This window comes from Protopterus annectens, chromosome 7.part0 (genome assembly GCF_019279795.1).
Source record: "Protopterus annectens isolate FY-2018-M chromosome 7.part0, PAN1.0, whole genome shotgun sequence".
Lineage (NCBI taxonomy): Eukaryota > Metazoa > Chordata > Ceratodontiformes > Protopteridae > Protopterus > Protopterus annectens.
Genome location: NC_056739.1, coordinates 1597381781 through 1597408995, shown reverse-complemented (window position 1 = coordinate 1597408995; position 27215 = coordinate 1597381781). Strand labels below are relative to the sequence as shown.

Genomic DNA, 27215 nt, shown 5'->3' with positions numbered 1-27215 from the left:
AGAAGATACCTCAGATTCAAGGCTGGCTTAATGCATTACTAATGCTCTGCGCTGCCCTTTGGCTTATCTACTGCATCCAGGGTCTTTACAAAGTGCCTGGCACCAGTTATTGCATTTTGCAGAAAAAGAAGTATACAAATATATCCTTACTTGGATGACTGTCTCAATCAAGCAGAGAACAAGGACAGTCTTCTTCGACACCTGGCGTTTGTGAAAAGGCTTCTAACCTGCCTAGGGTACACAGTAAACGAAAATAAATCACAACTGGTACCCGCTCAAAAGATAACCTGCCTGGGTGCAAGCTTGAGTTACAACTGCCCAGATGGCTTACCTCACACCAAACAAGCAAAGGCAACTGACTACTTACTTCAAACTGATGGCAACAAAAACCCAGTCTTCTGCAAAACAAATCCTGCAGGCTCTGGGCTTAATGGCATCCTGCATACTACTGATTCCATATGCAAGACAGCATATGAGGAAACTTCAGTGGTACCTAAAAAGATTATGGAGTCAACATTCACCAGTCTGGAAGCAATGATTCCTCTCATTCCCTGCCTGCAACAGGAGTTTCTATGGTGGGCAAAGGCATGTCACCAAAACATGGGACGGCCATTCACTCTACCCCCTGCCAGCCAAACCATGACAACAGACTCATCAGATTATGCCTGGGGGGCCCACATAGCAGGAAGATGCATCCAGGGCATGTGGTCACCAAAACAAATGCATCTGCATATCAACCAGAAAGAGATGCTAGCTGTTCAGAATGCCCTAACAGCCTTCAAGGACTTACTTCATCCAGGGCAACTACTGATAAAGATGGACAACACCACAGTCATGTGGTATATAAACAAGCAAGGGGGCACACACTCGTACCCCCTCTGCAGATTAGACATGACACTGTGGAACACAGCTTTGACCTACCACATACATCTTCAAGCTCAATTCCTGCCGGGAAAACAAAACACTCTGGCAGACGATTAAAGCAGAAACCTTATGGACCCTCACGAGTGGAAACTAAATCCACAAGTCTTCAGCATGATAACAGAGAAATGGGGGAGCCCAGACATAGATCTATTTGCCTCTCCTCAAAATTATCAATTGAAAAGATTCTGCACAAGGACTTATCACAGACAAGCATGGAAAGTGGATGCCCTATCTTTCAGTTGGAAAAACCAGTTTACGCCTTTCTTCCTCTGCTTCTTCTCCCCATGGTCCTCCTAAAGGTCAGACAAGAGAAACCAAAGATGATACTAATTGTCCCGGACTGTCCCTGCCAATACTGGTACGCAGTCCTAAGGAACTTGTCTCAATACCTAGCTTGGACCTTGCCTCAAAGACAACAACTACTGTCCCAGAAAAACAATCAGATCCTGCACAATCACTTACAAACTCTGAACCTGGCAGCATGGCTGATCATGTAGTCATACAAACAACACCTCTCAGTAAAGCTGTGATGGATGTCATTTTGGAAGCCAGAAGGCCTCGTACTAGAAAATCTTATGCTGACAAATGGAAGAGATTCTGCGCTTGGAATCAAGCACAAGGAACTGATGCAACAGAACCAAATATTCCTCAGATATTGCAATACTTAACTGAGATGCTTGACAAAGGCCTATCCTTCTCATCAATTAAAATCCATGCCTCTGCCATTTCGGCTCATTACAATGCAAAGCCACCAATCTTTTCTCATCCTTTACTAAAACAGTATCTTAGAGGAGCCAGAAATGTAAGGCCTCCTAGAAGATCACCATTGCCTGCATGGGACCTCAATTATGTGTTGGAAAAGCTCACCCTGCCTCCATTTGAACCAGCTGCTACCACTGATATAAAGTTCTTGTGGAAAACAGCTCTGCATCTAGCAATTACTTAAGCAAGAAGAGTTTCAGAGCTGCAGGCCCTCATGGCTATAGAGCCTTTTATCATGTTTCACCCATACAGGGTATCTCTGAGGACAAATCCTACTTTTATGCCTAAGGTGGTTTCCAGTGTGGCTTTCAACCAAACAAGTCATCTGCCAACCTTTTATCCAAATCCGCAGAACAAGGGGGAGAGAATTCTGCATTCCTTGGACGTACACAGACAACTAAGATTCTACTTGAGCAGAACTAAAGCTCTAAGAAAAACTGAGCAGTTACTAGTGACATATGCTGCAGGATCAGAGGGCAAGGCTATTTCAAAGCAGACGATTTCAAAGTGGATAAGCCACTGCATCCGTTTCTGCTACTTACACCATGGTAAACCTGTGCCCAAGGGCATTAGGTCTCATTCCACCAGAGCTGCAGCTACTTTAGCAGCCTTTCTTAGGGAAGTACCAACCAAAGACATTCTAGAGACTGCTACTTGGAGTTCTGTTCACACCTTTACAAAGCATTATCATTTGCCTCTTTATTCTAAATCCAGAGCAGGCTTTGCCACCGCAGTTCTGCAGGGCCTTATAGCCACTCCTATGATGTTTAGCTGCAGCCCCCCAACCATAGCTTTGGGATTCTACCCAAATGTAATGACTGCAACAGTGAAACACGAAGAACATAGTACAGTTGTGTACACTTACCATAAATGTAGATGTTCAAGTGTATTCACTGTTGCAGTCCAGGTTACCCTCCCGCCATCCCCCTGTCATTTTGGAGTTTATCCTTCCTTTATCTTCTACAACCTATGTGGTGTATTTGCTTGTAGATGAAGGTAAAGTTTATATTGATGCATGTATATATATATATATATATATATATATATATCTGTATGTATATATATGTATATATATGTATGTATATATAATTTGCTAACTTTTGAGGGGCACCTGACATCGGGGGCAAGAAAAACTAAAGAAAATGGCATCGGCTGCGTGTTTTATACCCCTGACGACCTGACGTCATGGAAGTGGAGACAGCAACTGACACAGGACCCAAGACTTTGGAATTCAGGCCGACTCAGGGCAACCTGCCAGCAGATTACCCAAATGTAATGACTGCAAAAGTGAATACACTCGAACATCTACATTTATGGTAAGTGTACACAACTGTACTTTCTGGTTCCTTTGGCAGATAAACTGATGTAATTTGAATGTTCAGAGGTGAAGCCAGTTCTCAGTCTCAGCATCCATTCTTCACAGCCAGTAAACATTAGGACCCTGTCTTTATGTGCAAAATTACAGTAGCACTGCCTGTATGACTCTCTCTACCTGTAGGCAGCTCATGAATGCTTTTATTGATTACTTCAGTGGCACCAGCTCTTTCTTATTGGGTTAGCTGAGTAGGGCTCTAGCATCCTTGGATTGTCAGGCAACCCATCTGTACTCCCCTTTCTCTGTCTGAAGCCTCCTTTTATCTGGAATTGATGCAGTGTAAGGGCAGAGAGTGGCATTCCTGTACTGTGCTATAGATAGTTGCTGCATGACAGTTCATTTATTAATGTCTGTATCAGAGAAATGGGTTTTCTTCCAAAGAATCTGTGGCCTGATCACAAAGATTCCTCATATAAAACATGAATTTTTATCCCCTGTAATCTGGTTTTCTGAACCCTCAGCATACTGGTAAATATGGTGCACATACCTTTGAGAAAAGACCTTGGAGATAGTAATGGCAGTTTTACAGAAAAACAAAATAAATAATTTTGTCTTGCACCACCTCTTGAGTCAGGAAAGCCCTTTCCTTTACTGTGCCCATCAGTACTCCCTGAAAAACAACCAAACATTTTGTTGAGAAATTGCTCATGTCTTTTCTCTTAATTGATGTCTGTACTTTGGAATCTAGGGAGAGAATAGCAATGTTAAGTCTATTAGCAGGTGACTCTGATGCCACAAGAATAGTGGATTGAAAATGTTCCTGACCTATGTATAACCTGAGTAAATGGGTGCTTATGTGAAGTCACCATTCAAGGTTTCCAGGAAAGTAAGGGTAAGTAGATTGAAAGAATTGCCTTCATAAATTTTGCATCTTACAGATACTTGTGTAATGCAGAAAGAAATAAAACTGATCTCCACTGTTATCTTTATTTGGGACAAAAAATAATACGGAACACTACCCTGCCCCTTTGACTTACTCCATTGTGGAACATTTTCTGCAAAGAAAGCTTCAGACTAGATGACCAAGCACAACAAGTCCTGGAATAGGGATAATCCTTTTCCAAAGTGTAATTTGGTGAGAAAGGTACCAAGTACACCCTCTCTTATATACACAGTTTGGTAGCTACAATTACTTTTGTGTATGGCTACACCTAAGAAATCGGTGTTCTGCATATACTGAAGCTTATGGTCTCTATTAGCAGTGCATAAAAAGCCCAACTCGCATACTCCTGGTGAGTCCCAGGTTAACCAGATTAAGTGAAAAGAGTTGACATGTTAACTATGGCAGAGAAAAACTTGTATTTAAGCTTGAAAAGAGACAAGTAGTGAATTTGTGGATGAGTGAGCCAAGTGATTTACATCCTGGGCTTAAGATAAGTGTATAGGGGAAATTGTGCAACCTCTGTTTCAAATCATGCTACAAAGTCAAGTTTCCTAAAGTGGTAAAAGGCTTTACCTTCTGTAGTTTTATGTTGGTTTGAGCACTTGCAGTTTATGCTGGGTAGCATGTAATATATACATATACATATATATATATATATATATTATATATTTTGGCTGCTGTTACTTTCATTTTTCCACCACTTCAACTACACAGTTCTTCAGTCAATGGGGTTAGTTTCTATGAAAGCTGAGAATGACCGCTGTAAATACTGTTCCTGTATAAAAGTGCTATTACAAAACAAGCCTATTCTACATAGATCCTTTCTGTCTTCGTTAAATGAAACACCAGAGTGTGTTTGGCACATACAGAAATGTTATCCTTATAGGGTGCAATGGTAGAGATGGTGATATGCCATTGTCTACAATCCCCGTGGTCATAGCTGCTTAGGAATGTGTTTTCATCTAGTAGAGTGTGATAAGCTTTTGCCCAGCTCCACAGTGCACTGCTTTTCTCCTTTTTAAGAGTTAAAAAAAGTGTTCCTCTTTTTTTTTTTTTTTTTTTTTTCTAGCCACAATCACCAGCTTGTATAATTAGTTCCCACAAGCTTACCCTGAATGTCTTAAAAAAAAAAAATAAAAGGTACACTAATATTTCACAGTTCAAACCAACACTTAGTAGCACTAGTCACTGATTTAAAAATAGGAGTTAAAGCTGCATTTAGTTCCGTTTTCAGTTAACAGCCTGTGGTGGGACTGCTTTTAGGACATCTTTTACAGAAAAGCCATTATGTAAGGCTGCTGTATCTTTTTGCCTCCCCTCACAGCTGCCAACTACAGAAATTCTGCACAAGAACTTATCACCCACAAGCATGGAAAGTGGATGCTCTTTCATTCAGCTGGGAAACCCTGACAGTGTATGCCTTCCCTCCACTGCCTCTTCTTCCCAGGGTACTCCTAAAAGTCAGACAAGAGAAGCCAAAAATTATCCTGATTGCCCCAGACTGGCCACGCCAGCACTGGTACCCAGTCCTAAAGAGCTTGTCTCGAGGCCTGGCCTTTACCTCAGATTCCTCATCTTCTGACTCAACAAAACAATCAGATTCTACACGGTCAACTCAGAACCTTAAATCTGGCTGCATGGCAGTTAATATACCACTCAGACCACACCTCCCTCTAAAGCTGTTATGGATGTCATTTTAGAGGCCAGGAGGCCCAGCACTAGGAAATATTATGCAGAAAAATGGAAGAGATGATGTGCTTGGAACCAGGCACAAGGACTCGAACCACTTGTTCCAAATATACCTCAGATTTTACAATACCTGACTGAGATGCTGGACAAAGGCCTATTCTTTTCATCTATTAAAATCCATGCCTCTGCCATTTCAGCTCATTACAATATGGAACCTCCTATTTTTTGACATCCACTGCTAAGACAGTACCTCAGAGGGGCAAGAAACATAAGACCCCCAAGGAGAGCACCAATACCTACTTGGGACCTCAGTTCTGTATTAAAAAAACTCACACTGCCTCCTTTTGAGCCAGCCAACACAGCTGATATAAAATTCTTATCATGGAAAACTGCTTTGCTCCTAGCAATAACTTCAGCAAGAAGAGTCTCAGAGTTACAGGCATTAATGGCAGTGGAACCTTTTATAATTTTTCATCAGGACAGGGTTTCTCTAAGGACAAACCCAACATTTATGCCAAAGGTGGTTTCCAGTGTGGCTCTTAACCAAACCATTCATTTGCCAACTTTCTATCCATATCCCCAGAATAAAGGGGAGAGACTTCTGCACACTTTGGATATACACAGACAGCTAGGATTCTACTTGGACAAAACAAAAGCTTTCAGAAAAACTGAGCAACTGTTTGTAGCTTATGCTGCAGGATCACAAGGAAAGCCTATCTTGAAGCAGACCATTTCAAAATGGATAGGACACTGCATTCGCTTCTGCTATGCACAACATGGCAAATCAGTGCCTAAGGGCATTAGGCTACATTCTACCAGAGCAGCAGCCACTTCAGCAGCCTTTCTCAGAGGAGTACCAACCAAAGACATTTTAGAAGCTGCAACCTGGAGTTCAGTGCACACCTTCACTAAGCACTACCACTTACCTCTCTACTCTAAATCCAGAGCAGGCTTTGCCACTGCAGTTCTGCAGGGCCTGGTAGCCTCTCCTAATCCTATTTAGGCCCAGCCACCCAACCTCAGCTTTGGGATTCAACCTAAGTGTAATGACTGCAACAGTGAAACACGATGAATATAGTAGAGTTGTGGACCTACCGTAAATGTAGATCTACGAGTGTTTTCACTGTTGCAGTCCAGGTTACCCACCCACCATCCCCCTTTTTCATTGCTGGGTCCTTTCTGTACTTCCCAACTCTCTACAACCTATGTGATGTATTTGCTTGTAGATGAAGGAAATATTATTTTGGTACATACATGTTTTTTGACATATTTTTTTTCCAGCCTTTCCTATTTGGGGGCACCTGACATCCGGGGCAAGAAAAGCTGAAGAAAATGGCGTTGGTTGCATCTTTTATACCCCTGGCGCACTGATGTCAGGGAAGAAGTGACAGCAACCGACGCCGGACCTAGACTTTGGAACTCGAGCCGACTGCGGGTAGCCTGCCAGCAGGATAACCCAAGTGTAATGACTGCAACAGGGAATACACTCTAACATCTACATTTATGGTAGGTACACAACTGTGCTTTCCTGCACTTCCAGTAATCATCAGGCACGATGGTGTACCTTCTCGCGTGAGGCACATTTTGTTGGCATCTCGTAAACAATCCACCAGGATTCCCTACCTAAGCAAATGGAAGCGATTTTTTATTTTGGCCTCTGACAATGGACTTGACCCCTTTTCAGCGCCAGCAGAGAAAATCCTCTAATTCCTAGCTGCCATCTTTAAAAGAAGCCTCTGCTTCTACGGTCAGTTATCTTAGCAGCAATTTCAAATTTTCATATTGGATTTGGAGATCACCTTTAATTTCCCACAGACTTTGCAAGGTGTTCCTAAAGGGTGCAATATGCTTAAAGCCTCCCTTTAAAGATCCCTTCCCACATTGACATCTGTCTCTAGTATTGCAATCGCTGAGATGGCTTAGTGGTAAATTGCTGTGACTATGATGTGCAGGGTCCTGGATTCAAGGCTTGGAATCACTTATGGCACCGCTTTTTGAACCAGCAGCTACCTGTGACTTAAAGTTCCTTTCCTGGAAGACGTTACTTTTCGTAGCTGTCACTTCGGCGAGACAAGTCTCTGAATTACAAACCCTATGTTCTAAAGCCCCGTACTTAATTTTCCATAAGGACAGAGTCCCACTCAGGACAAATCTAACCTTTCTTCCTAAGGTGATTTCAGAGATTAATGTCAGTCTATAGACTTGCCTGTATTTTTCCAAAATTATTCAAACAAAGGAAAGTATTGCCTTCACCTTGTAGATGTACACATGCAGTTGTTCTACCTTGACAGAACTAAGCAGTTTAGATGATCTGATCAATTTAGTCTCTTTCGCTAGTGCAACTATGGGCAGATCAATCTCCAAAGTAAGTCTCTCCAAGTGGTTGAAAGGCTTATTTCTTTCATCTACGTGAAACTGAATGTGAGACTCGCAAAACCACTCAAGGCTCATTCTGCTAGATCAGTGGTGACTTCTGCTGCCTTCCATTCCAAAGCTTCTATGTCAGAAATTTGCGCGGCTGCAACTTGGGCTAAGCCCCATACCTTTGTCATGCATTGCAAATTGGATATGGTCTCCAGGGGGAGAGCATCTTTTGGTTCTATGGTACTCAGGAATGTCCTTCCATAAGGCTTCCCAGGATACAAGTTAGCTGGTGACTCTGTCCCATTAGTCAAGAATAGATGAAGATTGACAACATCAGAATAAAGAAGTTATGTCTTACCATAATGTTCCATCTGTGTTGTCGATCTTCATCTATTCTTGCATCCCTCCTGCCTGTCCCCCCTCCTTGAGGTTTCTGGTGGTGCGATTCCCTGTCATGGATTCTTTTTTTTTATGGGTGCCTTTGGACAAGGTTTCTGACTTTTATTATTCAGTTTTTCTATCTATTGCAAACTTGATCTGAGGTAATTTAGAGAGGGGAATCGTGGGTAGACTTACTGCTCGAGAGAATTTTTTGGCTGACGCGAGCTATAGAATGGCTGGATTGGTTCCGAGGTCAAGAATAGATGAAGACTGACAACACAGATGGAACATTATGGTAAGAGTTAACTTTTTTTTTTTTTTTTTTAACAACCACACACTGCAGACTATAATAAGACTGCGATGGTGCAGCGGTTAGCATTGTCGCCTCACATCAAGAGATTCTCCTGATTGATTCTCGGCTGGAGCGCCTTTTGTGTGGCGTCTGCATGTCCTTCCCGCAGACAAGTGATGTCTAAAGACATGCAGGTAGGTGCGTGCGTGAATGGGTGTGTCTTCTTTGAAGGTTGGTCGTCGCGCTGGCAACTCGGCACCGTAAAAATCCACTGCCAATCATTAGCGGACCGGAGTTCCGCTGTGGCGACCCCTAACCGGGAAAAGCCGAAAGACCTTTTTTTACTGCAGTCTATAATAAATAACAGACCAACTAAGGGTTAACTGACTGGATTTGTAGATAGAATGACTTTTACATGATAATTGTAATTTGTTCTTGCATGACAAAACTAAGGAAATAATATTTAGTTGCTTGTAACACCTTGCTGGTGCGTATTGGAATGCATGCTGATGCAAGTGAACTATAAAGAGGTATTTTTGCATGAGACTTAATTGCTATGATTTTTTTTTTCTCATTAAAACCCATATATTAATAATTTCTGCTTTCAAACCAGGCTCTCTACAGTACTGCACAGTGCCTTACTTATTTCACGTCTCAGTAAATGCTGAATGCCCAGAATTCTGTTGCAGTAGGTTACATTCTGAAGAAGAATCATGGATTCTGGCTTGTTTGATTAAAGTTTAATACTGGTAGCCTGTATTGGGAGATGCTGTTATCTTGCATCACTCTGTGTGATTTGTTATAGGTTTGTGCAGCAACATGCAGTGTTAGAGGTTCTGAACAGCTTTTATATAACTGTGCTTTTTCTAAACAAGTAGTAATAAATTATTTCTTGCTTTATGGTCACTGACTCTTTGTAAAGAAATGAAATAGATTTGATATGACTGCTTCTTAGCCCAGGAGTACATCTTTTCTGATCACTTGAGCGTAATTTTGAAGTAGTTTATTGTCTTGGCTCAGTTTTCATATTTAAGTACATTATTAGAAATGTTAAGGCCTGGAGATGGTGGTTGTCCCCTCATCAACCAGCTTAATAACGGAGTACTGATCGAGAAGTTTGTGTCTTTGATTAAGCAGATGAAAGAGGCAAAATGCTTTTTCTGAAAGCCATGAGTGATGCACTAAGTTGACATTAGGGAAATTAAATGTCCCCAATGTCAAACAAGAGCAGTCTGTCCATTTATATCACAGTCAGTTATGTTTGAGTCTCCTCAGGGTACCAGTAGCTGTGTTATGAAAAATCTCATAATAATGATGCCTGGGTGTGTAGGTGTGCGCGTGCACTGGCATCTTTGTGCACGTGTGTAGTTACATATAGTACGATGAATGTGAAAAAACTGTTTAAAGAAAAGAGCAATTATTACTGAACTGTAAAATGTTTTGTGGGTGTGCTGCGTATTTGAAGAACATTAAGGATTTATTGCATCTTACTGTTACGGTAATGCATTGCAGGGGTCAAAGTTCAGCTCTTCTGCTTTTTCTGACCTGAAAAGCTAGCAACTAAAGAAGAGCAGGGAGTGCACTTTTGCAGCTTCTTTCTCAAGTGGCCTACTTGCAATGTTTGTTGAAACGGTGCTAATTGTGCCATGTCTGATTTACTGAATGGAATACTGCTAGTGCTTATTTAATAGTGTAATGCTAATTTTGTTTGCTAGAACCTATGGAACTGTACAGCATCCTGTCCTGTCCCTTTCTCCTGAAAAAGCAGCTAGACTCAAGGCATTAGCTTTACTCTTTTACTGGTATGGCTCACAGGATTTTGCTGTGGTCTCTCATCTCATGTTTTAAACACAGCACTTCCATGTTTGTGGCAACAAAAGTGAACTATAAAGAGGTATTTTTAAGTTGCTGTTGAAATTTTAAGTTGAAGTTGAAATTTCAGTCATTTAGCAATATAATTCTTTAAAACACAAGTTTATTCCAAAGTATATCCAGTGCACAAAACGAATGAGAACAGGTTAAGCGCTTTCATCTGGTAACGCCAGATTTCCTCAGAACGTTACCAGATGAAAGCGCTTAACCTGTTCTCATTCGTTTTGTGCACTGGATATACTTTGGAATAAACTTGTGTTTTAAAGAAGTAACTAGTGGCTCTCTATCTCGGGTCAAGGGGATCGTACCAGCTGTTTTGTGTAATACTGGTTGTGTTCAACTTGTGTTTGATTTAGCAATATAATGTTAGTCTGAATTATTTATCATTTAGCACTGCTCACCGTATTACAGAAAACCATTGATAGCTGCAGAACCTGCTAGAACAACATGGGTAGATCCTTAATATAAATAATTATGACTTGGTTTCCAATCATTACTAAGTTATGTGCTCAAGGCATGAATGCCAAGAAATTCACCTTGAGAATGAAGCTTAAGAGGTAAATCTTGGCAGCCATGTCAAGAGCACATAACAGGGGGCAATGATCAGAGACACAGTCATAATTCTTTGCTGTGCACAGAGCTTTATCTGCTCCATGTACTACCAGTTACATTTTTGCTTTCCTTTTTTTTCTGTATGAACATAAAGCGCCTAGCAAGCATTGTCAAACAGTCAGTATATACTTCTCAACATCTTTGCTTAAAAATTCTGGATAAAGCCAGAAATAATGGAGCGACAAAGGATCAAATTCAGAGACAGTTTTTAAATGTTGCCCTAATTCACTTAATGCAAAATCTGTTATTCCATTAACGTTTGAACATGCATTTTCTGAGCAATAAGAAATATGAACCTCGTCTACACTCATGATTGACTGTAGTCCCCATTTTTATTTTCACAGAAAATTAAAAAAAAATTACAAAGGACATTGTAAAAGTATAAGGCAAAATCAAGGATGTCCTGTATAATCAGGGAATGTTGAGAGGTACAGCAGGCAGAAACGACATTTTCCTCAGGCAGAAGTTAAAACAGCACTTCATTCTGCTGTCAGCTTTTAAAAGCTTTTTTTTACCATCTGATGGTCTTCTTTGTTGGTTGGTACTATATACTGTAAATCCCTAGCATGAGACCCAGTCTTAACAGTTCTTAGAGTGCCTGTAACATGGTTTTCTTGATGCTGCTTTTAGTAGTGATGAGCAATGTTGTACTTCTAACATGATGGTCTACTATTTGTATGAGGATTTTTCCTTCAAAGCTGAATGTAATGGTTCTCCACATTAATGCATACATTTTATTTGTGCAGCTGTGGTTCTTTATAACCACTCCCTAATGTACCTTATTAAGGGTTTTCATTTCTCCCATGGGATTGTTAAATACTACATGAGATTATGTAAATTACCAATACTCAAGGTCTGTAACTTTTAGCAATGCAAAATGACTTTATAGAGTACCTTTTTAAGAATCTGATGTATGTGCAGAAAAAATAATCTGATGTGTATGCAAACTGTGTCTTATCTTTGTAATCTTTCAGGCCTTTGGACAGGCGTACTCCAATCATAAGAAGGTAGCAGCAGATGGAGAGAGCCGTGAGGAGTCCTTGATTCAGGAATCTGCCTCCAAGGAAGAGTACTATGAGAAGAAACTCCTTGAGTTACAGACTGAAATGAAACAGAGCAAAAATGTTGCAGCCAACACCCAGTCTGAAAATGATCGGCTAAATTCAGTTACTCAAGAGCTGAAAGAGGTAATGTAATGTACTTAATGATTGTGACATGCAATGCAGATGATGGTCAGTGATTACATATGTTGCTTTTTATATTGAGTTGAATTATTTATTTTTGTATTAGACAATTCATTTATGCTTTTACAGACTGCTGTTCAGTACTTCAAGTCCTGTAAAATTATGGTCCATATTTCTTTCTTGCAGCAATTACTTGTACTTAGGACTTGCGTCAGTCTTTTCGCTCACCAGTTAGGAAGGTCTTAAATTAAAAACACTCAGGGTGGGGGAGGGGCAGGCCAACCTGCACTGATAGTGGATTTTAGCAGTTACTGGGTAGCCACAGTTTGCCTGTGGGTGTCAGCAGACCTGAAACCTTGTCCCGCTCCCATCAGAATGCAGGCAGGGATGTTGTGGAAAGTAGTAACCCTGAACAGGCAGGTAACAATAATTATAGCCTGAGGTTACAAGGTTCAGTTACTTTTCCTTCGGTTTCCTGATCCTGTTCCATGCTGGATATCCCTTCATGTCTAATGGAAGTAGCAGAAACAGAAATCTTTATATTGTTAATCAGAAGAGCTATCCATGATGTCCTGTTAGGGCAAATTGGTATGGATATTACTCCAGGTTGTTTTTAATGCCAAAAGAAAAGACAAGGGACTTCAGGCAACATTTGGATCTCAGTAGTTTGAACACATTCCAAAAGAACAATTTAATGCTCTCTGTGCAGTCAGTTCTTCCTTATCTAGCAGAATGAGACAATGTACCATTTGGACCTCCAGGACACAATTCTTTCTCATAAAAATGGTGAAGGAGTGCTGGACATAGAGCCAGTATATAGTCAATATATATAGTCAGAGCCATTCATTCATTGTCAGCTGTTGAGTCTTAACATGTGATCTTAACTCGGGTCCCTTCTTTTCACCAGTTGCATGCATGTGGTTACCAGTAGCATAGCTAGGGCAGGGCGAGAGGAGTAACTGCCCTGGGCACAAAGTGTTGAGGATGCAATCAGCTGATCCCGAACTGTCTTTCCTCAATGCAGTACCGACGTTCAAAAGCCAGTATTGCATTTGCAGTCAAACCCGAGCGCTGTAGTGCTCTGTGTGTGGTCTGAACTGTAGCAACTGCTTGCCTACATTGTAGCAAACAGCTTGCTGCAGTTTAAAAGTTAGAAAATAATATTTTTTAACTAAAACCTGAGCACTGTAGCGCTTGTTGCAGGCAGGTTATAATCTGTAGCAATTGTTGCAGTTTGAGAATACTGAGGTTTCTCATTCCCTAAGAAAATATTATGAGCTTTTACAGAAGGAAATTCCATAACCTTCACCCACTCGTCCAGTTCTGTCAGCTTTTGGAGGATGTGTGTGTCACTGCCTGCTGTTTTCCTGGCAGTCAGTCAGCTGTCCATAACAAAAAAAAAGGCAGAACAGATGTATAAAATTTTTTCAGTCTTTCAAGTTTTTATACACTCATCTCAAACCTGATCAAGTAGCACAGCTTTAATTAATCCTTCTGCTGCTAAACACTTATTTAATATCAGTCCTACTATTTCTGATAAGTATGGTAAGATTAGTGATAAGTACAGGGAATGGTTGATTTTCAGAATCTTAAATTGTTGGACTCCTATGTTAAAGTTTGCCCTGACTAATTGCAAAAGTATGATCTGCAGAGGAAATTCTGCTTTAAATAATTAAATTTCTTCTGTTGATGTCACCGCTCATTGTGTACAGTGTGTGTTTGCGTGTGTGTGTGTGTGTGTGTGTGTGTGTGTGTGTGTGTGTACGACTTTGTTGATACTTCAACGGCTATGGCCACTGGTACTGTTTTGAGGCGGTTTGCATAACTGTTCTTCCAACCTCCCAGATGTTAAAATGAGATTTTAAATTCTCCTTTTGAGAGAGGTTTAGTTTTTGGCCCCTTGGCTGCAGAGCTGATCAAAACATGTGATGAAAGGGGCAAGCTGATGCAGGGAATCCCTAAGAATTTTTAGCCCTCCTCTTCCATATTTTCCAAGGGGTTTAACTATAACTCCTCGTACAATTTTAGTAAGAAGCAAAATAAACAATACAGTGCAGGTAGACATGTTTAAGAAGAAATGGCAAGGAGATTCCAAAAAGAATTCTGGAAACTTTGAAAACTAAGGACAGTTCAGTAAGTCAGAATGACTATTTAAGAGACTTTGTACCCCCCCACCCACCCTGGCAGCCACTTTCTTCCTTCAAGAAGGTCTGAAGTTCAGCTTTTCTGTTTGACAAGAAATAGTTTCAGATACTTGGGTTCTGAAGATCATTCATCAAGGTTACTTATCGCAGTGGGAGGATATCCCTCATTTCCAGGGAGTAGTTCATCATCCTCTGGTCCAGACTCTTGTTTCCACCTGTCCTTCATCACATGCTGTCTTAGGGACTGATAGAACCATTTCCCCCTTCCCAAGTGGTAAAGGTTTTTTATTCAAGGATGTTTTAGTGCCAAAGAAAGAAAATGTTTGAGGACCTGTTCTGGATCTTCTTTTCTTAAATCTGTTTGTGATAGTGCCCAAATTTAAATTGATGTCACTTTACTACCTGTTACCTCTTCTTCCTCTTTCAAGTTTCCTGGTAACACTAGATTTAAAAAATGCTTATTGACAGTACTGTTCATCCAGACTTCAGGTGTTTTGTAAGGTTTTGTGTATCTGTATCACATTAGCAGATGTTCTTCGTGTTTCACTGTTGCAGTCATTACATTTGGGTTATCTGCCTGCAGGTAGCCCTCAGCCAGCCTGAATACCAGAGTCTTGGATTCCTGCATCGGATGCTGTTTCTTCTTCCATGACGTCAGGTCATCAGGGGTATAAAACATGCAGCTGACGCCATTACATCAGTCTTTCTTGCCGCGTGATGCCCAAAGCAGAAGCAGTTTGCAAGTACCGGTTGGCAGGCTCCTGAAGTTTTCGTTTTCGAGTTTCAGAACCAAAGTCTTCAAAAAAGCTAAGTACCCCGCTGGGGATCCTTTTTCTTGCTCTTAACCAATGTCAGTAAAAGTTAACAATTGTCTTACCTGTGGAAAGCAAATACCTCATAAAGATTTTCATTTGTACTGCATTCCTTGCTTAGGCCCAGACCACGGCGTCCCTCGCTGTCGGTTTTGTGCCTTATTCAACCCTCAAACTATTTGTCGTTGGTCTATTTTTGCAGCACATTATTTTGGTACTCGGTATAACATTACAGAAATGGCTTCGGTAAGCCATCCGACTACCGATACTCCGAAAAACATAAAGATGAAGACAGACAGACCTCATAGGTCCAACACTGCCGACGACGCTTCCATTAAGCTAGTCGCCAGTTCGCTGGTACTCAGTGAGGCACTTTCGAAGCCCCTGATGCCCGCTACTTCAGATTCGCAGGCTTCTACTGAGATCCATTCAGAGTCTGGTATGCTGCGAGATGCTTCTTCGACTATTGGACCTGCGGATGTCTCTATCTTGGATGAGTCCGGAGCCGCTCTGCAGGCACCGGCTTCTGAGAGTGTATTCAGTCCTACAGACTTGCATTTTAAACTGACGCCATCTTTTTCATCCAGGCCTAAAACTCGACCCACACCTAGAAAACCAACGTCTAAACTGCATGGTCAGGCCCATATGCCTAAAAAACAAATGCTTAGAATGGCTGAAGACCTTATTACTTTAATTAGGGGAAGCTAGCCTTCCCCCTCTGAGACCTAGAACTGATTTTCCTTCTGATTAGGATTCTGATATTTTTGTTTCTTCTGATTACCAAGATTTGCCCTTCTCTACCTATGAGGATTCTGATGCAGAGGATTCCATTCCCTCTGCTTCCCCTCCAGAAGATTTTTCTTTTGGTGAAACCTTGCACACTCTTGGGGAACATTTCCGCTGGGAAAGCCAGGATTACTCTCGACTCCAAGAAGAGGCTTGGAGAATTCTTACTCCTTCCTCAACACAGGCCTTTAGCTATCCCTCCTGTTCTGGACTTTGTAAACGATGCTTTCTCGGAATCTAGCCTGTCGCCAGATACTTTACCTCCAGCTCCCGGAAAACCTGACAGGTATTACAGAGTATCTGACTCTCACAAGTTCCTCTTCAAGAATCCTACTGCGGATCCAGAGATCATTTCCCAAGGTCCAAAGGGCATTAAGGCTGCTGCTGCCAAAAATCCTACCCCTTCTGATAGAGATTCTAGAGCCTTGGACAGATGGGGTAAGAAGGTATACACTTCTGCTTCTTTGGCCATTAGGGCTTTAAATTGCCAGTTTTATATGTTAAAGTACCAGCAGCATATTATGGGACTAGTTAAACAGACAATGACGTTGATTCCTGACTGCTGAACACAAAGAATTACAGGATTTAATGCATCCTGCTGAACAAGTTGATAAACATACTTTGCAATGTGGTTTTGATTCTTTGGAAGCATCTTGCAGGGCTGTTGTCACTGGGTCTGTACTTAGAAGGCATGCTTGGCTTAAGAAGCAAAATTTGCCAGATCATGTTAAAGCTAAATAACTGGATGCTCCCTTAAACCAAGACCGCCTGTTTGGCAATAAAGCAGAAGAAGTCCTTAAAAAGATGGAGGAAAAAGCTAAATCTATATAAACTGTTAAAGATTTCCTGCAAGTACAGCCCCCCAGATTTAGTAGGCATTGGCCTTCAAAGAATTGGTCATTTCCAGTCTCTTCCAGGCCTTCTCGGTCCAAACCGTGGAACAGCAGACCACCTAGGTTAGTCTCAGGCTACGCACAGCCTAAGCAGTGGGGAGCTCCCACTTCGAAAGCAGGAAGTAGTAAGACACCCCCCTACGGAAAAATGTCACAATGACTTAACCTTAACCCTTCCAAGCCCTGCTCAACTGCCTGCTCCCTTAGGAGGAAAGCTCGCCCTGCATGCAAAAAACTGGGAACGCAAAACTCAGGACATATAGGTTTTAAATATAGTTTTCCAAGGATACAGATTCAACTTTCACACCCTACCAACCCCAAACGGTTGGCCAGACCTACCCTCAAATCAGTGAGCAGAGGCTCAACAGCAGGTTCTCTCTCTAAGTATCAGGGCTATTCAACCTGTCCCAGCAGAAGAAAGGGGACAAGGTTTTTATTCAAGACTTTTCCTGGTACCCAGAAAAGACAGCTCCTGGCATCCTATCCTGGACCTCTCTATTCTAAGCACCTTTTTGGTAATCCCAAAATTCAAAATGCTAACACTTCAACAGCTGCTTCCTATGCTAGGCAAAGATGCCTGGTTGGCAACCTTAGAGTTAAAGGAAGCTTACCTGCACATTCCAGTAAGGGAATCTTGCAGAAAATACCTACGCTTCAGGGCAGGCTCCATGCACTATCAGTTTTCTGCACTTCCCTTTGGCTTATCTACTGTACCCAGGGTATTCACAAAGTATCTAGCTCCAGCCACTGCATTTTGCAGGCAGAGAAATATTCAAATATACCCATACCTGGACGATTGTCTGATTCAGGCAGAAAGCCAGGATTTGCTATTAAAACATCTGGCATTTGTAAAGAAGCTTTTAACCTCTCTGGGGTACACCATAAATGAAAAGAAATCTCACCTAGTACCCTCCCAACAGATTGTATTCCTGGGAGCAAGCTTGAACACAACTTTCCAGATGGCTTTCCTCACTCCAGAGAAACAAGTTTGACAGCCTACTTCAAACTACTGGTCACAAAGACCCAGCTATCTGCAAGGCAAATTCTGCAAGCCATGGGGTTCATCGCCTCTTGCATTCTACTAATTCCATATGCAAGACTGCATATGAGGAAACTGCAATGGTATCTAAAAAGTCTATGGTGCCAACATTCTCAGGATCTAGAAGCAATGATTCCTATCATACCTTGCCTACGGTTAGAGTTCCTTTGGTGGGCAGAGGCCTGCCACCAAAACAAGGGACTACCATTCACTCTACCCCCTGCTGCCCAAAGGCTAACAGACGCATCAGACTATGCATAGTGGGCTCACCTGGCAGGGAAGTACATTCAGGGCAAATGGAATCCAAGTCAAATGCACCTGCATATTAACCAAAAAGAAATGTTAGCTGTACAGAATTCCCTGACAGCCTTCAAGGACCACATCCTTCCAGGACAATTACTGGTAAAGACTGACAACGCCACAGTTATGTGGTACATAAACAAGCAGGACGATCCCACTTGTACCCTCTCTGCAGACTAGCCATGGCTCTATGGAATAGAGCCTTGAGCTACCAAGTGCACCGACAAGCTCAATTCCTGCCAGGTAAGCTAATCACTGGCAGACCTAAGCAGAAATCTCATGGACCCACATGAATGGAAACTGGAACCAAAAAATATTCAACCTCTTGAGGAACAAGTGGGGGACTCCAGCGATAGACCTGTTTGCCTCCCCTCAAAACTACCAATTGGACAAATTCTGCACAAGGACTCCTCACAGTCAAGCTTGGAAAGTGGATGCCCTGTCCTTTACCTGGGAAAGCCTCTTGGTTTATGCCTTTCTCCCTCTGCCTCTCCTCTTGAAGGTTTTGCTAAAGATCAAAGAGGGCAAGCCAAGGACAATACTGATTGCACCAGACTGGCCACGCCAGCATTGGTACCCCCTTTTGCGCAGTATGATACTGCTGGAGCCATGGCACCTACCTCAGACACCTTCCCTGCTGTCCCAGCAGGCGGGCCAGATTCTGCACGCCCACCTTCAAACCCTGAACCTTGCAGCCTGGCTAATTCCTTGAGCTCCCCAATAGCATCCCCTCAGTAAGCAGGTGCTAGATGTCATTCTGGAAGCAAGGAGGCCTAGTACTAGAACATTTTGTGCTGAAAAGTGGAAAGTATACTTTTCCTGGAGCCAGACTCAGGGGATGGGCACAACAATGCCCAGCTTACCTTATATTCTTCAGTACTTAACAGAAGTGCTCCACAAGGGCCTATCCTTCTTGTCAATTAAAATTCATGACTCTGCCATTTCAGCACATTATAATACTGAACCATCCCTATTCTCTCACCCCTGCTAAAGCAATTCCTCAAAGGGGCCAAAAATATAAGACCCCCCCCCAAGTGAGTCCCTACTCCAGCCTGGGACCTTTAATTTTGTATTGGAAAAGCTCACTCTCCCTCCATTTGAACCAGCTGCAACTGCAGAGTTGAAATTCCTTTCTTGGAAAACAGCCTTCCTTCTAACCATCACCTCAGCAAGAAGAGTGTCTGAATTACAGGCCCACATGGCAGTGGAGCCCTTCATTATCTTCCATGCAGACAGGGTTTCCCTCAGGGCCAATCCTTCCTTCATGCCCAAGGTGGTGTCTAGTGTAGCCCTAAATCAGTCCATTCATTTGCCTACCTTTTTCCCCGAATCCACAAAACAAAGGTGAACAAATACTGCACTCATTGGACGTGCACAGACAACTTAGATTTTATTTGGACAGGACTAAACCTCTCAGAAAATCTGAACAGCTGCTAGCTGGCTTTGCTGCAGGGGCAGAGGGGAAGGCCATTTCAAAGCAAACCATTTCTAAATTGATAGCCCATCGCATTCATTTTTGCTATAAGCACCAGGGGAAACCTACCCCACAGGGGGATAAGATCACATTCCACCAGGGCTGCATCTACCTCTACAGCTTTCCTTAGAGGAGTCCCTACCATACATCCTAGAAGCTGCTGCCTGGAGCTCTGTACATACCTTCACCAAGCATTACCACATTCCTGTTTTTTTAAATCCAGAGCTAGTTTTGCCACTGCAGTCTTGCAGGGCTTATTAGCTGGTCCTAATGCTCTCTGACTTCCTCCTCCCTTCCTTAGCTTTGGGAATCAACCCAAATGTAATGACTACAACAGTGAAACACGAAGAACATAGTACAGTAGTGTACACTTACCATAAATGTAGATGTTCAAGTGTATTCACTGTTGCAGTCCTGGTTACCCTCCCTCCAGCCCCCTGACTTCTCTTGGCTCTACCTTTCCTTCTTGTTTGGTGTATTTAAGCTTTCTGGTGTATTTGCTTTTTGATGGAGGTGTAACATAACATATAATTGCTTCCCATTATGGGGGCACCTGACATCTGGGGCAAGAAAAACTGATGTAATGGCGTCGGCTGCATGTTTTATACCCCTGACGACGTGACGTCATGGAAGAAGAGACAGCATCCAACGCAGGAATCCAAGACTCTGGTATTCAGGCCGGCTGAGGCTACCTGCAGGCAGATAACCCAAATGTAATGACTGCAACAGTGAATACTCTCTAACATCTACATTTGTGGTAAGTGTACACAACTGTACTTTCCTTGCCTTAGCCTCTGGACTATCCACTGCAATAAGAATGTTCACAAAAAGTGTCTAGCTCCAGATATAACTCATTACAGGCTATGGGGTATCCGCATTTTCCATATTTAGACAACTTGCTTGTCTTTATAGAGTCTTTTCAAAGTGTCAGGAATCTATCTCTCTCAGGTGTTGGACCTCTTACACAAGCTGGGATTCCAAGGGAACATTCAAAAGTCTTTCTTGACGCCATCACACAGGATTGCATTCCTGGGATGTCAACAAGACACTAGAGTTCAAAAGACTTTTCTTCCACTGGAATATGTAGCTATATATCTAGATCTATTTCTAGGGTTTTTCAGTTAAACTTCAGTCGCTGCAAGGGAATACCTCTGGATTTTGGGTTTCATGACTTCTATGATTCTCATGATACCCCTGATAAAACTCTACATGATAAAGATTCAGTAGTATCTGAGGTCTCATTTGGTTCAAGCATCAGCACCCCTTGTCTTTCTAAATCCTAGTGCTGTGGTTTTCCAGAAAAGAAATAAGTTGTTGGAGACAACAGATATCCTTAAATCCAGACCCCCCCTTCTCCCTTCCTGTTCCAAAGCAGTCGGTCACCACAGACACCTCAGACTTTGCTTCAGGAACATTTTCTGTATGGATAATCATTCACTGTGTGTGGGACAGCAAGGATAGATGCAGGCACATAAATATAAAAGAAATACTTGCCCTGATCAACACACACAACTCTGAGTCATCTTTGGTATGCAGGACCTTTTCATGTTGTTTCAAAGAACATAATCATGTGGTACATCAGTAGTCAAGGGGGGTAGGTTGTACCCCAGGTGCAGACTAGCCATGACAGCTTCACAGCACAGTCTCACTCAGCAGGCATTCTGCATTCCATCAGAGCAAAATTCTGTGGCAGATAAGTGGAGCAAGACAAGGGCAGAAACAAATGGAAACTAGGTCAAGATGTGATCCATCTGTGTGGAGCTCCTCATTTAGACCGATTTCCATCATTTCTGAACATTCAGCTGTCAAGATGCTGCTCTAGGGATCCATACAAGAAGGCCTGGAAGATGGATGCCTTTCCTTTCCTTTGCTTTTCTTTTCCTTGGATAGAAATGTTCCTGTATGGTTTTCCATCTTCACCCTTTCTATTAATATCCAAGATACTGCTAAAGAATCAAAAGGAATCCTCCAAGGTCATTGTGGTGAGTCCTTCCTGGCCCAGGAAACTGTTCTCCTTTCTTTTGGAAATGGCCAGGGGCAGTTACCACAACCTTCCCCTCAGACTGGATCTAATCACAGAAGAACAGGGGAGTTTGATACTCCTCAACACCATTTAACTTCATTTGACTGCTTGGATGATAGGGTCTTAATTCCTTTTAGGCCATTGTGTACTGAGGATGTGAAGCAGGTACTAATGGAAGCAAGAAATCCTTCTACTAGAGAATCATATATTAACAAATGTAAAAGGTTTTCTTGTTGGTGTTAACATTCAGGGCTAGTTCTTCTGTGGGTTTGCAGTTATTTGTATGAGCTGAGTTACTATCCTATGGCCTTTTTTACTCTACCGTCAAGGTTCATTTATCAGATATTTCAGTATGTCTGCCCATGGATCCTTCTCTTTCAGTGCATTCTCATGTCAGAATGTTTTGAATGAGGTTTTGCTTAAGAGTTCTGCAAGTAAACTGGTGGCCCCTCTTTGGGATCTTAATTTAATTGTGTGTCAGAGAAGCGAACACTTGCTCCGTTTAAGCCAAGTAAAATGGCTGATTTGTGGTTCTTAATATGGAAAAGTGTTTTACTGATTGCTCTGACTTATGTAAGAAGGGTATCCAAGTTGCAAGCTCATATGGTGAGTCAGCCCTACCCCATTTTCCATAGAGACAGGGTTTCTTTGAGAACTAATCTTTTTATGCCTAAAATGGTATCCAAGTTTACTTTAAGTCAAACTATCCATCTCCCTGATGTTCTTCGTGTTTCACTGTTGCAGTCATTACATTTGGGTAATCCTGCTGGCAGGTTGCCCTCAGTTAGCCTGAATTCCAAAGTCTTGGGTCCTGCTTCGGCCGCTGTCACCCCTTCCCTGACGTCAGGTCATCAGAGGTATAAAAGAAGCAGCTGACGCCATTTTCTTCAATCTTTCTTGCCGCACGGTGCCCGAAGCAGAAGCAGTTCGCAAGTGCCGGTCGGCCGACTCCTGAGATTTTCATGTTCGAGTTTCAGACCCGAAGTCTTCAATAAAGCTAAGTACCCCGTTGGGGAAACTTTTTTCTTGCTCCAGCCCGATGTCAGAAAAAGTTAATAATTGTATTTCTTGTTGAAAGCAAATACCTCATAAGGACTTTCATTCTTACTGTATTCCTTGTCTAGGCCCTGATCATAACGTTTCTGGTTGTCTGTTTTGTGCTAGATTTAACCAACGCACTGTTAAGCATCGGTATGATTTTGCTTTAAAGTATTTTGGACGCTGGTTTAATTATCCAGAAATGTTGTCGAATAGCCATCCGACTAGCGGAGTTCACAAAAGAATGCAAAGAAAAGGAGAGAGATAAACAACCGAGGTCCAAAACAGACGAAACTTCTAAGCCAGTCGATGGTTTGCCGGTTCTCAGTGAGTCGCTTTCGCAGCCCCCGACGCCCGCTACTTTAGAGTCGCAGGCTGCAACCGACTCCCACGTGGAGTCGGCTATGCCGCTGGAAACTCAAGGTATTGGAGCCTCGGACACTATTCCCTCAGATGGGTCCAGAGCCGGCCCTGGCTTCTGAGGGTGTATTCAGACCTAAACATCTTTACATTAAACCAACTTCAGCTTCAAAGGCAAAGACTAAAGCAGCTTCTAAAGCAAAGAAACAAACTCAAGAGCCACGTGGACAGGCCTCTATGCCCAAAAAACAGATGCTTAAAATGGCCAATGACTTGATTACCTTGATCAGGGGTTCCCATCCCCCTCCTGATAAGAGGCCTAGGCAAGAGACTGACTATGAATCTTCAGATCAGGTTTCTATTTCTTCTGATTCCTCTTCTAATCAGAAATATTCTTTACCCCCCTATGAGGATTCTGATGCTGAAGAATCTATTCCTTCAGCTTCTCCTCCAGAGGACTATTCTTTTGGGGAAACCTTGCATACCATGAGGGAGCATTTCCACTGGGAGAGCCAAGATTTTTCAGAATCTAAAAAGAGGCTCAGGGATTTCCTTTTACTACCTCAACACAGGTCACTAGCCATTCCACCTGTGTTAGACATTGTAGATTGTGTTTTCAGAGTCTAGTGTGATCCCTGACTCCTTACCTCCAGCTCCTGTTAAGGCTGACAGATATTACAGGGTTCCTGACTCTCATAAATTCCTTTTTAAACACCCTGCTACTGACCCAGAAACTATTTCACAGGGTCCCAAAGGAGTTAAGGCATCTGCTGCAAAAAACTCTACCACCTCTGACAGGGATTCTAGGGCACTGGATAGATGGGGAAAAGGTTTACACATCTGCTACCTTGGCTATAAGGGCCTTAAACTGTCCGTTTCATATGTTCAAATATCAGCAACATGTCATGGCATTGCTTAAACAGAAAATGTTGTTAAACTCTGAATGTGCAGAAAACAAGGAAATGCAGGATTTATTGCATGCAGCTGAACAAGTTGGAAAGCTTACTTTGCAATGTGGTTTTGATTCTTTGGAGGCCTCCTGCAGGGCTGCAGTTACGGGTTCTGTAATTAGGAGGCATGCTTGGTTAAAGGAACAAAATCTGTCTGACCATGTTAAAGTTAAATTATTAGATGCACCTTTACAGCATGATAATTTGGTGTTAAGGCAGAAGAGGTGTTAAAGAAAATGGAGGGCAAAGCTAAATTGATGCAGACTGTCAAAGATTTTTTACAAGTACAGCCACCAAGGTTTAGTAGACACTGGCCTACAAAGAATTGGTCCTTTCCTGTGTCAGACAGACCTCAAAGGGGCAGATCCAGATGCCCTAGAGGCAGAACCCAGGCGCAAGGTTCATACAGGTCAAACAAATGGGGTGCTTCTACCTCCAAAGTTGGAGAAGACAAATCACAGCCATACAGGAAACAGTCCCAATGACTTCCCCCTGCCGACACCAAGCACTTATGTCCTGGCAGCACCCTTAGGGGGAAAATTAGCACTTTTTCCTCAAAATTGGCACATTATAACCCAGGACAAGTGGGTTCTAAACAGTGTCACAAGGCTACAAGTTCCATTTCCATACCCTGCCAAAGGTAAACGACTGGCCAGATCTCCCAAAACATCAATGGGAAGAGGCACAAAAACAAGTCTCATCCCTCATGGACATGGGATGGGGGCCATTCAACAAGTACCCAGAGCAAGAGCAGGGACAAGGATTTTACTCAAGATTGTTCTTGGTACCCAGAAAGGACAAGGCCCGGAGACCAATACTGGACCTATCTATTCTGAACACATTCCGGGATATACCATAATTCAAAATGTTGACTTTGCAGCCGCTTCTGCCCATGCTGGGCAAGAATGCTTGGCTTGTGACCTTAGACCAAAAAGAGGCATACCTGCATGTCCCAATCAGACAATCATGCAGAAGATACCTTAGATTCAAGGCTGGTTCAGTGCATTACCAATTCTCTGCACTGCCCTTTGGCTTGTGTACTGCGCCCAGGGTCTTTACAAAGTGCCTGGCACCAGTAATTGCATTCTGCAGACAAAGAGGAATACAAATATATCCTTACTTGGACGACTGTCTAATTCAAGCAGAGAACAAGGACATTCTTCTACAGCATCTGGCGTTTGTGAAAAGACTTCTAACATGCCTAGGGTACACAGTCAACAAAAATAAATCAAAACTAGTACCCTCTCAAGAGATAGTATTCCTGGGTGCAAGCTTAAATACAACTGCCCAGATGACTTATCTCATGCCAGACAAACAAAGGCAACTGACTACCTATTTCAAAATGTTGGCAACAAAGGCCCAGTTATCTGCAAGAAAAATTCTGCAGGCTTTTGGGCTTCATGGCATCCTGCATCCTACTCATTCCATATGCAAGACTGCATATGAGGAAACTTCAATGGTACGTAAAAAGTGTTTGGACTCAACATTGACACAGCCTGGAAACAATGATTACTCTCATTCCCAGCCTGCAACAGGAATTTCGATGGGCGAAGGCTTGTCACCAGAACAAGGGACAGCCATTCACATTACCCCCAGCCAGGCAGACACTAACAACGGATGCTTCAGATTATGCCTGGGGGGCCCACATGGCAGGAAAATGCATCCAGGGCACATGGTCCTCAAACCAAATGCATCTACATATCAATCAAAAAGAGATGCTAGCTGTTCAAAATGCCCTGACAGCCTTCAAGGACTGACTTCATCCAGGACAACTTCTGATAAAGACAGACAACACCACGGTCATGTGGTATATAAACAAGCAGGGGGCACACATTCTTGCCCCCTTTGCAGACTAACCATGACATTGTTGGACACAGCATTGACTTACCAAGTACAGCTGCAGGCACAATTCCTGCCAGGAAAGGAAAACACTCTGGCAGATGAATTAAGCAGAAACCTCATGGATCCCCACGAATGGCAGTTGGATCCACAAGTCTTCAGCATGATAACAAGGAAATGGGGGTTCTGGGACATAGATCTATTTGCCTCCCCTCACAACTACCAACTAAAAAGATTCTGCACAAGGACTTATCACAGACAAGCATTGAAAGTGGATGCCTTATCTTACAGCTGGAAAAACCTATCAGTATATGCCTTTCCTCTACTGCCTCTCCTCCCTAAGGTACTCTAAAAGGTCAGACAGGAGAAGCCAAAGATGATTCTGATTGCCCCAGACTGGCCCCGCCAGTACTGGTATCCAACCCTAAGGAACTTGTCTCAATGCCCAGCTTGGACCTTACCTCAAATACCTCATCTACTGTCCCAGCAAAACAATCAGATCCTGCACAGCCAACTCAGTACTTTAAACCTGGCAGCATGGCGGATAATTTAGTCACACTAAACACACCTCTTATTAAAGCTGTGATGGATGCCATTTTGGAAGCCAGAAGGCCTAGTACTAGAAAATCCTATGCTGGAAAATGGAAGAGATTCTGTGCTTGGAACCAGGCACAAGGAACTGATACAGCTGTCCCAAACATTCCTCAGATTTTGCAATACTTAACTGAGATGTTGGACAAAGGCCTATCTTTTTCATCAATTAAAATTCATGCCTCTGCCATTTCAGCTCATTACAATACAGAGCCATCAATCTTTTCTCATCCTTTATTAAAGCAGTACCTCAGAGGAGCCAAAAACGTAAGGCCTCCAAGGAGAGCACCAATGCTTGCATGGGACCTCAACTATGTCTTGGAAAAACTCACCCTGCCTCCTTTTGAGCCAGCTGCTACTGCTGACATAAAGTTTTTATCTTGGAAAACAGCTCTGCTCCTAGCAATAACTTCTGCAAGATGGATTTCAGAGCTACAAGCACTCATGGCTGTGTAACCTTTTATCATGTTTTGTCCAGACATTGTCTCTCTGAGGACCAACCCAACATTTATGCCTAAGGTGGTGTCCAGTGTGGCTCTTAACCAAACTGTTCATCTGCCAACTTTTATCCAAATCCACAAAACAAGGGGGAGAGAATTCTGCATTCTTTGGACGTACACAGACAACT

At 42.5% G+C, this 27215-nt stretch overlaps 1 protein-coding gene across 3 annotated transcripts in view; it reads left to right on the top strand.

The window, feature by feature from the left end:
• Positions 1-27215, top strand: part of BICD2 (BICD cargo adaptor 2) — a 1042429-nt gene that overhangs the window by 473378 nt on the left and 541836 nt on the right. For all 3 annotated transcript variants that reach the window (XM_044078150.1, XM_044078149.1, XM_044078151.1), the window contains exon 2: positions 12129-12341. In XM_044078150.1, coding sequence (XP_043934085.1) covers positions 12129-12341 — 213 coding nt within the window. The remainder of the gene's footprint in view (positions 1-12128; positions 12342-27215) is intronic.